This window comes from Sus scrofa, chromosome 11 (assembly GCF_000003025.6).
Source record: "Sus scrofa isolate TJ Tabasco breed Duroc chromosome 11, Sscrofa11.1, whole genome shotgun sequence".
Lineage (NCBI taxonomy): Eukaryota > Metazoa > Chordata > Mammalia > Artiodactyla > Suidae > Sus > Sus scrofa.
Genome location: NC_010453.5, coordinates 49,766,191 through 49,779,108, shown reverse-complemented (window position 1 = coordinate 49,779,108; position 12,918 = coordinate 49,766,191). Strand labels below are relative to the sequence as shown.

Sequence of the window (12,918 nt, the reverse complement as noted above, 5' to 3'; positions counted from 1 at the left end):
GAGAGTTGAAAACCGAGTAATATCTGAATACTGTTTTGTAGGAGAACTAGAGGAAGCTTAAACTGGTCTTTGTCTCCTGGCATCTCTGAACTTCTGTCTCATGTTTAAGAGAAACAAGGACCCATTTAGCCCAGAAAGTGGTCTGACTTTGGCCAATACGAAGACACCTCTCTGATGGCTCCTTCTGAATGATGGCGCCTTCTTACCATTCGGCTCTTATTTGAAATAGCCTCTGACTTTAACAACTACTAATTGATCTTGTCACTATGTTTTATTTCCATCATGACCTTATTTACTTTCAGAAATTACCATGTTTGTTTTTTCCCTTTCAAATGGCTCCTCCCCCCCTTCCTTTAGAACATAATTTCCAGGAAGGCAGGAGCCATGGCTATTTTGGTTGTCAAAGATCTGGAACATAGATTCTAAATGAAGATTTCTTAGGTTACGGAATGATAGAAAAAAATGAATGAATGGGTGACAGTAGATTATAAAACATGCATTTGTTTTCCTACAGAGTTTAGAAGGATTGAGCACTCACTCCATTAATGAGAAGAATGTATCAAAGAGGCAATGAAGTTAAAAGATCTTTCCCAGATGGCATTTCTAAGGCCATGATGATGATCAGTTTCCTCTCTTCAAGTGGAAAAAAAAAAAAAAAAAAATTGAAAGCATTACCTCACTCAGGAGGCATTCAGACATTTCAGTTCTATCTCAGAAGCCACACTTCTCAAATGGCAGGACAAAGATCCAGCAAATACGATTCAGAATGGTCCCCCACATTTGTGCTGTGACAAAGTCAACATGCAACTCTGAAGTACATAGGATACAAATCACCCAACAACTCTTAGGCATCTAACAAAAGACAGAATCTAAGAATGGGGTAAGCAGCAGGAATAGGTTCACAGATCCAGGCAGTATTTGAGCTGGTGGGTGCCACAGCAAGCCAATGTTTTTTTGTTTTTTGTTTTTTTGTCTTTTTGCCTTTTCTAGGGCCGCTCTCACAGCATATGGAGGTCCCCAGGCTAGGGATCTAATCGGAGCTGTAGCCACCAACCTACGCCACAGCCACAGCAACAATAGATCGAGCCTCGTCTGCGACCTACACCAGAGCTCATGGCAATGCCATTTCCCCAGCCCACCAAGGCCAGGGAACAACCTCACGGATTGGAACGAACGTAGTCGGATTCGTTCACCACTGCGTGATGGGCACTGCCCAATGTGCTAAATCTCACATTTTAGGTAGCAGAAAATAGATCCAGGAGGGAAGTGGCCTATCCAAGTTAATGCAAATATTTATGGGTGCCTCTGGGAACTGTTGCCTGCCCTTGGAATAAGTGAAACTCTAAAAACAATTTATTTACATTGTACCAGATACGCAGGATATTCAGTAGTAACACCAACAACAGCAACAAAAAAATCAATCAACATCATCATTGTTAGTTTGCCTCATGCAGACCAAACAGTCACTTGTTTTGGGAGAGCTCTGAATCAAGCTGGGTGGGAAAATGTTCCAAACATTCATGATTTTCTCGGGGAGTAAACAAGTCAGAGAGCGCACCAGCACTGAGAGCCGGACCACCTCTGCACTCCTATCTAATTAGAGGAGTCATTGCAATCAACCAATTTCAGATGTGCAGATTACTTCTTGAATACATTTTTATTTCTTGGCCTTGTTAAAAGAAAGAATGAGGTTTTTAAACAAGATTTCCAAGATTACTACATAGTTTTTTGTTTTGCTTTTTCAGACAGATACTCTCAGAGTGGAGCCATTAGTTATTTTTTAGCAGCATCTCTTAATTAGTAATAGAATTCAGGGCCTAGTATCCTGAGATTTACACATTTGTGTCCAGGAAAAATATGCCAATCATAACATAATGAGTTGGCTGCAAAAACTGAGATCTTCAAAGTTGTTTTAGGAATAATCCCAGACAGAATGAAGTGAACTTGGGAAATCAGAAGCCCTTCTCCCTCCACTCCGTATTTATTCCATTTTTACAACAGCTTTTGGTTTGATATAACACATTATTGTAGAAGAAAGGGTCCATTAAACAGCTACAGAAACGTGAGAATTATATTCCTTTTAGGTTTCCTTAAATGAAGCATTAAACTGTAGACTACTTTAAAAATGATGTTCAAATGATTTTTAATTACTACAACGGCATTGAGATGTTAATACACTTTATATAAAAGGGAGGGATACTATCCCATTTGTCCTTTTCTGCCACAAATTCCAATTCTAAGAAAATTATTTCTTTTGATCCACTCTGATAGCATGTAATAAAAGAACAATAAAACATATGGCTCGATTACCACTGCTTCTCATCAAGCATGAATTAATGAATATCCAATTATTATTAATTGTTTTTCTGCCTCCCTCTCCATAGGACAATGATTACACATTGCTGGATTTTGATAAGCATTTAGCGTTTAACACTTCGTGGACCAGTGTCTGAGAGGAAGAGTGGTGGAAATCATTATACAGGAGAAGGATTTTTTTACATTTATCAACATTTAGAAAATACATAATTATCTTTTAATCTCCCTAGGTTATGTCAGTTCTGTACAGCTGCCTTAAACTCCCTTAGAATTCCACCTTCTCTCAATATTCCAGATGCTTTCCTTTGTGAAGCAGTTGCTATGTGCATATAAAATAGTTTAGAAGTGCAATGTCTCAATTTGAATAATAATAATAGTTCCTCACAAGATTATTGAATTTTCAATTTCTTGAAAAAAAGCTCCTTAAAAATCAAAGTTACAGCTTCAACAGTTAAAAAATCAAGTTAAGCAGCATGGCACAGAATATAATAAATTATGATCACTATAGTTGTCAATATCAATGTCAGGGAGTGATATTTATAAACACTGCACAAAAAGATTCTGGGTAACTGACGGTTCAATTTATTTTTACAAGCCATCTGTAAATATAAAGTGCTATGTAATAAGAACAGATGTAACATGCTAAAGACCATGCCTTTGTAGTCCATAACCATTATTTCTCATAGATAATTTGTAAATCTAGATTTTGAAGTGCATGCAAAGAAAACTTAACAAATTATAATATGTAAACTAGGCACGTCATATGATTTTACCCATTACCCATAAATACATGTGTAATACATTTTTAAAACACGTTCTATAAAACTTACATCTGTGATAAAATGATGACACTATGATTAAATTGTTTAGATAGCCTATCTAGCTCAATATGCTTAATAAACACATATGCAGATATTTTTCTAAAGAGCAAACAGAAACTTGCTTTAGAACCTGATCATTTCAGAGCAGAAAGGGACCTTTGAAATCACGTCCAGTGCCCCTCATGTTACACATAATAGCACAGAAATCTGAGAAGTTCAAGTGATATTCTGAAGTCCTTACAACTTGGTATGTTAACATCTTTCTGCCAAAATTCCTATCAACATTTCTTTTGTGCATAAAGGAAACATACCTTGCTTCCTTGACAGTTTTGCCAAGATGTCAATAATGTCCCAAAATCCAAATTCTTAGGGAAACAAAGGTGAGAAAATGCCAAGCTTGTCTAGAGCGGAAATCATGACATGCAGCCTGATATGGAGCAGAGATGGCCCCGGTCAAGGTTGACAACACTCATGGCTATCAGAGGCATCCTTCCTTTGACCATGGTAACTAGAACCACTCGGATTTTTTTTTTTTTTTTTGAATTTTTGATCACTAAATCTAACCAGATGGTCCCTTTATGTATGTGACCTTCTTGAAGGCAATTAGGTTATTGATGCCATAGTAGAACTGTTAGTTCTATACAAGAGTTCAATCTTCGATGTAAAAGCTTTTCTAGAGTATATGCTGTTAAAATAAAAATCTTAATTCCTTAATGAACATTTTCATCTTGATTTTCATGTGCCAGAATTACTGATTCCACTTTGCTGAAAAATTTAAAGAAAATAACAGTTAGATCTCCAAATTCAATAAAAAATAAATAAATGAGCCTATAACTAAAGTTTTGAAAATAATTATTCATCAAGCAGGTAGTGGTGAACTAAGCATTTTACTTTTATCTCCTACTGCATTCATCACTGTGGCATGGCTTTTGGTCATATCATAAATACAAAGTACTGATGCCCTCTACTCATATTTATGACGTGACTGAGAGTCATGTCTTGACAACTTATATGTACTGTGAAAATGCACATAGGCAGAGAGGAAGGCACAGACTTCTGAGTGTTTTGGTGACTGCATCTCTGAAACTGTATCATGGACACATGGGACTGAAAGTTTCAAAGCGGCCACCAGGCACATGGAAGGCCCCTTGTTTTGATACTGGGCCATGATAAGGTTGCTCAATTAGGAAGAAAAAGGAGTATGAGAACTGGTTGAGGAAAGCAGAAAATAGAGGGCAAAGTACAAATATAATTAGTTTGTTCTTGTAATTGATTCTGCAGCCTGATGGAATGTGGGTTTCTGAATATTTTTCAGAGCATTTTCCAGATCTAGCCTCCCCGCACCTCATTAATATCACACACTTGTCATTAAATTCCATATTTTGGATCCTGTGTAAAAATCACAACTGTTCTGCTTTCATTCACCACGAGCAGGACATCAGGAAACTTGCCCTTCACACAGAGCAGTTGACCAGCTCCCCAATATCATCTTGATTAATCCATCTACTTACTATGGAAGTAAAAATGAAATGTTGATACTGGCTTTAATAACAAATCAGGTTTCATAGGATTTTATTTTGCTAAATAACTGTGCATCACGTACATCTTTTTTTAAAGGTGAGAATTGCCAAGATTTTTAATTAATTAATTAATTATTTTTGCTTTTTAGGGCTGCACCTGTGGCATATGGAGGTTCCCAAGCTAGGGGTCTAATTGGAGCTACGGCTGCCAGCCTATGTCACAGCCACAGCAACACGGGATCCGAGCCGAATCTACAACGTACACCATAGCTCATGGCAACGCTGAGTCCTTAACCCACTGAGCGAGGCCAGGGATTGAACCTGCAACCTCATGGTTCCTAGTCGGGATCATTAACCGCTGCGCCATGAAGGGATTCTATGTGTGTACATCTTTTAAATCAACTTTTACAGTTTTCACACTAAGCTTATTGAAAATATGTTAAAGATGCTGTTCCTTAATGCTTCTTTTGACATTATTGATGCTAATTAAATGTCTGCATTATAGTAACGTTGGTCTTAAACTGATAAAAAAATGCTTAGGTGCTATATTTTATATAGAACTGTACAACATTAACTCTACATTTTCCATTTAAAAATAACATTAAAAGGCATTTAGTGTAATAACCAAATTAGGTTTTAAAAAAGTATATTCCAGTGCAATGCAAAAAGTCATGCACAGAAATGAACTTCAGTTCCAGCAATTATTTGAGCAGAGAAGATGTGTTTGCGTTTGGAAAAAAATGGAGCACTTCCTAAAAGAAGAGATCTTTTGCTTGTATCTAACGCTGATCTGATATCAAAAGAAAATATAAATGTTGACGGATTTTATACCATAAAACAAAATGCTACCACTTTATCTGCAGCTGAATTTTTTTGAACTTTTAATAAAACACTTTTTACTTTTGAAATCTTTCATTTTCAGCAATATCAAATACTCATTAATGTTAGTGATGGGTGCTTACCGAGCTTAACACTTACCTACAACTTTTGAGTAGCAAGGTTCGCAATGTATTGTCTGTCTATAAATCCAAATACTGTCACCTGCTTGTAGGTTTTCCAAAGATTGTTTGCAGATTTCACACTAAATAAAAGGTATATATAAAGTTTACATTATATATGAAGTTTAGATTCTTGGTGTAACAGTATTAAAAAAAAAAACAACCTTTTAATTCATTTGGTACCATCCTCCATAGAAACACTTAAATGAAGCCTCAAGAAAAACCCAGAGGAAAAGTAGAAGTATACTTGTCTTTAATCCATACACTAAAGTTTTTCCCTCACTCACAATAGAATGGATAGACATTTTCAAAAATTGCTTATGCTGGAGTTTCTGCTGTGGCTCAGTGGGAACAGTAGTATCCATGAGGATGCAGGTTCGTTCCTTGGTCTTGCTCAGTGGGTCCAGGATCCAGTGTTGCTGTGAGCTGTGTTGTAGGTCACAGGCACGGCTTGGATCTGGCATTGCTTTGGCTGTGGCTGGCAGCTGTAGCTCGAATTTGACCCCTAGCCTGGGAATTTCCATATGCCATGGGTGTGGCCCTAAAAAGCAAAAAAAAAAAAAAAAAAAAAAAAAAAAAGGTTATGCCAAAGACAAGATCACCACTGGATATCACAAACAAAAATACAAAGAATACTTGTCATTTGCTTACTAAGGGAGAGCTATGCTGTCCAAGAATAGGGTCCCTGAGCAAAACAGGCTTCTGATCCTACATAAGGTTTAGAGGGAAGTTTGTTTCAAGTTGTGTTGGTGAAGAAGGCAGGAAAGGGTTGACATCTGCCTTAGACTTGCGCTCACTGGAGCAAGTTCATTGCCAATTGGCTGACTTTCAAGTTTACTGATGCAAATTGTCATAGATCCGTTAGACATACTTAAGCCAGTTCAGATGGTTCTCTATTATTATGACTATAGAATAAGCTGTCTTTTCCTACGAGTGTGGGGACATTTTTGTTCTCAGTTAGTAGCATTTTATAATTAAATTGAAAATGGAAATAAACCATCTAAAATATAATAAATGGAAATTATTCCTATTTACCAACAGCAAGAGAATTTTCAGGGGAATTTTTTTCTTTTAAAAAGTTTAGTGCATAAGAATGTAACATAAAGAGATATAGACTAATTTTTGTTTCCGTGAGTAAATTTTAATAACTAAAAGGAAATTTCACTGTCTCATAATTCAATAATTATGACATTTTCATATACTTTTTTATAGAATTCTATACATGATGGCCTAAAACTGGATTATTCTTTTACTCAAAGTAAGGCATCTTTCCAATTGCTTTGTGTCACTGTCTGTTACCAATTAAAAGAGAAGCAATCAATTGTCAAAGTATTACTTCAACTTGACTGAATTAGATAATTTGCATCAACTGGAGAATACCAGCACTAGAAAGGCCCCATGGGTTTATGTCTTTTTTTTTTTTTTTTTAAGAGCTGCACCCACAGCATATGGAACTTCTCAGGCTAGGGGTGGAATTGGAGCTACAGTCGCCAGCTACACCACAGCCACAGCAACACCAGATCCTTTACCCACTGAGAAAGGCTAGGGATTGAACCTGTGTCCTTGCGGATATTAGTCAGGTTCGTTACTGCTGAGCCATGACGGGAACTCCTCCGAAGGGTTTAGGCTGTCGTTCTCAAACTGGCCGTCAGACCTATCTAAGGAGCTTGCAAAGACACCAGTGCTCAGGAATCATCTCTAAGATCCTGGATTTAATTGGGGTTGGTCCCCGGCATTCTATTTTTCCTTCTAATCTCAGATGATTATAATGTGCATCCAGGGTTGAAAACCACTGGTTTATTCAGCTACTTGATTTCACAGATGAGGAAACCAAGACTAAGCTAATTTAGGGGATGGTCCAAAGTGACAAGACCACAATTAATTTTAACCACAATCAGTTAGAACTCCAAGTCAGGTCTTCAGGTTCCCGGCTAAGTATTCATTTAGTTACATAAAAAAGTGTAATGTTGACCAATCCAATGTTTTTGTGAGAAGTAAAAGACATGGCAATATGAAGATACACACTATAAAGCATTCTACTATATATGCTTTATTATTATTATACGAAGCCATGTTTAACTATAATTCACCATGCTCTCAAAAGCAAAATGAGTTTCAACTATTGTTAAGCCCATCGGTCCTAATTTCATGATATAAGGAGCTGCTAGCTTTCCTCTCAACAATTTATTTTCCTTTTTGGATTTCATTCCACATTTCAGGTACTGCATGATTTATGAAAGTGCTGCAAAAACTTTTCTAAAGAGGAACAAGTGTTTATTGTTTTACAGATTGAAATCTGTAGGGTCAGAGTTATAAATGTGTCAGTAATCAACTCTAAGCCTAAAGCTTAATTATAAACCTTGGAGGTTTAGGCTGCGGAACGCTCGAGAAATGTTTAAATAGTGCATTATTAATGTGCATGGGAGTGTTCTGAAAGCTTTAACTTCATCTCATGTACTTCACTACATAATTTTTTTAATTCCAGTCATTATGCAATTTCTTATCAAATTAAATGTAATAAACATATCCTTACCTTGAAGCAAGTGGAATGGCAGCAAATTTGTAATTCATCTAAAATCATCTTAGTTTCTGTGCCCAAGGGCTTTCGACAGTAAGTACACATATCTCTTTCAATGACAGACCTATACAGATGTAAGCAATTAAAATTAAATTTGTCACCATGCCAAAGACATATGTATTTCCCATAAAGTCATAGGGAAATGATATGTTAATTTTGTTGACACTTTAGTAAATTGTGTAAAAATCAAGGAAAGTTCAGGACTCACTTATTCTAGTGATAGAATTAATTCTTCTAGTTATCTCAAAATGATATCAAAGAATTAACATGAGGGAAAATTGCAAATTATTAATTCATTGGCAATCAAGAGTGCATCTGGGCAGGGTAAAGACGGTTATAGTTTTCCTAATTGAAACAGGTCATTAAGTACCCCTTGAAGCTAGAAGAGAGTTTTGAATTATTAATGTACATATAGCATAGAAAAATTATACTGCAGATTAATACAAAAATTTAACTCCCAAAATATTCAGTAGGACAAAAATAGAAATTGATTCAAGGGTGTGTTGGCAAATTCACATATGATGGATACCCTAGACTCTAGAACCTAGAGTCACCAAAATGCTCCCTTATGCCACCTCTCTTGGTGTCATTGTAAGACTCAGAATCTTGGAGTTCCTGTCATGGTGCAGTGGAAACTAATCTGACTAGGAACCGTGAGGTTGAGGGTTTGATCCCAGGTCTCGCTCAGTGGGTTGAGGATCCAGCGTTGCTGTGAGCTGTGGTTTAGGTCACAGACACCGCTTGGATGTGGCATTGCTGTGGCTGTGGCATAGGATGGCAGCTGCAGGTCAGATTCGATCCCTAGCCTGGGAACATCCATATGCCATGGGTGTGGCCCTAAAAAGACAAAAGACAAAAAAAAAAAGACTCAGAATCTTGGGGTCCCTCTCATGACAAAAATTCTCCAATATCGTATAGCCTCACCACAAATTTGATGGGAAAAAAATAGAGCTTTGTTATTTATTTTGGAAAAATAATGTTATGCATTATTATGTTAATGTTATAATAATGTTATCTTATGCATTATCCATCTATCTATCCATATATCCATCTATCTATCCACATATATAAACACACATATACGTTCATATATATACATACTCATATATATATACATACCTATGTACACACACACTTAAATTTCCCATACTAGACAGCACATCGAAGAGTAGAAAACAGGCATGCTCTAGCATCCTTCCTGACACTGAGACAGGAGGTGGGACTATAAAGAAGAGTGAGATGGTCTCCTCCAATGAGAAGCTTTCCTTCCATCGGGGTACCCAAGGTGTGTGACTCGATGATCACCACATATTATGGATCGTGAAAAGAGCTAGTAGAGCACAGTCAGCGGAGCCACTGATCCCCAGGTGAAGTCAGGAAAAGCTTGTCAGCATAGGTGCCACATGAGTTAAAGTTTGATGGTTAAGGCGCTCTCAAGAGGAGGTGGGGAAGGGCGTGATGGAGGGGTTCCAAGCAGAGGGTGGGACGTACCAAGGTGCCACTCAACAACGGTGGCTGGAGTGACTGAACTCCAGTCAAGATTCCGCGGGACCAGGTTCTGAAGGCCCATAAGCCACGTGCACAGCAATTTGGTCTTTATCCTGCAAAGTGCACCGGCCACCTTACATGGGACTGATGTGCTTAGATAAGAACTGTGGGGACTCAGCTAATTTCACGCAATAATCAGCAGAAAATGTCTTTGTCTTTCTGGCTCATTTCACTCAGTATGAGATTTTCTAGTTCCATCCATGTTGCTGCAAATGGCATTATGTCATTCTTTTTTATGGCTGAGTAGTATTCCATTGTGTATATATGCCACATCTTCCGAATCCAATCATCTGATGGGAGAGGGAGGGAGTGGGAGGGATGGGAGCTTGGGCTTATCAAACACAACTTAGAATAGATTTACAAGGAGATCCTGCTGAGTAGCATTGAGAACTTTGTCTAGATACTCATGTTGCAACAGAACAAAGGGTGGGGAAAAAAATGTAATTGTAATGTATACATGTAAGGATAACTTGATCCCCTTGCTGTACAGTGGGAAAAAAAAATCAGCAGAAAATGTTGGCTTGACTGACTGGTTCTCATGGAGAATTGACTTTTTCTCTGGTAACTAAAAAAAATCTCAAGGATCACTTAGGAACAGGAGTGGAATTCTCCATATTAAGAGCGATACTTTAACGAAGAATGTTTTCCTTTCTTAAATTAACTGTAAAAATATGAGTCCAGGGAAAGCTCTGATCTTGGTGTTGTCCTTATTAAGATCATTTAGCCAAAGATCTTTGCAGGCATTGTGAAAAGCCCAGTTCTGTCTTCTTGGCTATCTAGACAGTATCTGTGGTGCTTTTGTGGTCACACCAAAGAAGTATGACTTAAAAGCAAGACATTCAGAAGAGCGCTGGTAATACAAGATCTTAAGAAAGTGACGTCCATGTTTCTCCTAGCAAATGGGACATTGGTTTGTCTTTTCAGAGGTCATGTATTGAGTATTTGTTAGGTGCCAAGAACTGTGTTATAAGCTGAGGCTGTGCATAAAAATAAGATATGTCCTGGAGTTTCTGATGTGGCTCGGTGGGTTAAGAACCTGACATAGTCTTCACGAGGATGTGGGTTTGGTCCCTGGCCCCGCTCAGTAGGTTGAGGATCTGGCATTGCTGTGACTGTGGTGTAGGCCTCAGCTGCAGTTCCAATTGGACCCCTAGTCCAGGAACTTCCATAGGCCACATGTGTGGCTATAAAAAGAAAAAAAAAAAAAAAAAGATATGTCCCGACCCCTCAGTGAGTCAAGTTTCTAGCCCTCCCCAGAGAAACACCATCGATAGGATACCAGACTTTTGATTACAGCTGGTTTCCAGTGGTTGGGTTGAGATGCTAATTATTTCTTTTCATTTCTTCTGCTGGAAGTCTGCAGGCCACGCTCTCACAAGGGTCACCTAACTGGTGCCCCCACTGAATAGTAAATGGTCAAAGCAAATAATCAAAAGCCAAAGCTTGGGGTCAGTTTACCAGCACTGAATTGCTGCTCATCATAAGCCCCCTCCTAGAAACTGAGCATGGGCCCACGTGGGCCAGAGCAGCATATCCAGGCAGCTGTGTGTAAGGTGAGCTGACTTTGAAAGGCCTCAAGGAGGGGGTGCCGAGGGCCCAGACTCGGGATGCAGTGAAGCCTAGATGCTGATAATGTGGCAGCTCTGGGGACGCCTGGGATCACCCCCAGCAGAGACACTGGCCTGGGTGGCAGCTGTAAGGCACAGAAAGAGCTATTGGAATAAAATGAATCAAATCAAAGAACAGCCAGAAGACCAAGGAATGAATTCCTGGATGCAGAGGTTATTGCATTTTTCTTTTTTGGTCTTTTTTTTTTTTTTTTTTTTTTGTCTTTTTGACAGCCGCACCCACGGCATATGGAGGTTCCCAGGCTAAGAATTTAATTGGAGCTGTAGCCGCTGGCCTACGCCAGGGCCACAGCAACGTAGGATCCGAGCCGTGTCTGCCACCTACACCACAGCTCATGGCAATGCTGGATCCTTAAACCCACTTATCGAGGCCAGGGATCGAACCCGAAACCTTATGGTTCCTAGTCGGATTCGTTTCTGCTGCACCACGATGGGAACTCTGAGGTTATTGTATTTTGTTTCACTTGTACAATCACCAATATAACAGTTACTATCGGGAGTGTCCATGTTCAGTGGAAAACAATATATATTTCTTTTTAAAAATTTTTATTACACTCGATTTACAGTGTTCTATCAATTTCTTCTGTACGTAAATCTATTTCAATGCTATTATATAATATATATACATAATAAAAATATATAAACTATATATTACAGATACCTATACACATATATAATGAAATATGTATTATTGACAAAAGTATATATAGACATATATATGTATAAATAATCTAAAAGAAAATACACGTATATACATATGTGTGTGTATACTTTTATGTACGGAAGTACTGAAGTACTCACCTGTCTGAAGTCGAATAAACGGTTTGTATGTATTTTCCAGAGATACTCTCCTGATATCTATCCTTTGGTGATTTACTAGAAACAAATACATAAATACATATAAATACATAATTACATAAATACATAAATACAAATAAAGACATGTGAGAACTGGGTTATTTCCTAGTATCGAACTATATATCCCTGTGCAGGTTAGGAAACAGACACACCTCTCCACTCACACAGTCTCATTATTATTCTTCATGATGTTACAAGCCAGGACAGTACACTTGTTGCTTATTTTTTAAATTGATTTTTTTTTTTTGTCTTTTTAGGGCCACACCCATGGCATATGGAAGTTCCCAGGCTAGGGGTCCAACCAGAGCTGTAGCTGCCAGCCTATACCACAGCCTCAGCCATGCCAGATCTGAGCCACTCCTGCATCCTACACCACAGCTCACGGCAATGCTGGATCCTTAACCCACTGAGCTACAGAGCGAGACCAGGGATCGCACCTACGTCCTCATGGATACTAGTTGGGTTAGTTACTGCTGCACCACAGTGGAACTCCCAACACTTATTTTTTCATCTGGAGAAGTGTGGATATGCCAGACACCTCCAAGTTGACTTAAAGTTAACTTTTCTCCCCAAGTCAAGCAAGAATGGGGCGAGGAGAGCACAAGAACAAGCATAAGCAGGAAGAGCAGTTATTACTTTTCATGAACTTTA

The 12,918-nt window shown here is 38.3% G+C and overlaps 1 protein-coding gene across 12 annotated transcripts in view; it reads right to left on the bottom strand.

The window, feature by feature from the left end:
- SCEL (sciellin) overlaps positions 1,332 to 12,918 on the bottom strand; it is a 126,189-nt gene continuing 114,602 nt past the window's right edge. For all 12 annotated transcript variants that reach the window (XM_021065762.1, XM_021065763.1, XM_021065757.1 and 9 more), the window contains 4 exons: positions 12,211 to 12,285; positions 8,189 to 8,297; positions 5,636 to 5,738; positions 1,332 to 3,902 (listed from right to left, as the gene is read on the bottom strand). In XM_021065762.1, coding sequence (XP_020921421.1) covers positions 3,886 to 3,902; positions 5,636 to 5,738; positions 8,189 to 8,297; positions 12,211 to 12,285 — 304 coding nt within the window. In that variant the 3' untranslated portion in view covers positions 1,332 to 3,885. The remainder of the gene's footprint in view (positions 3,903 to 5,635; positions 5,739 to 8,188; positions 8,298 to 12,210; positions 12,286 to 12,918) is intronic.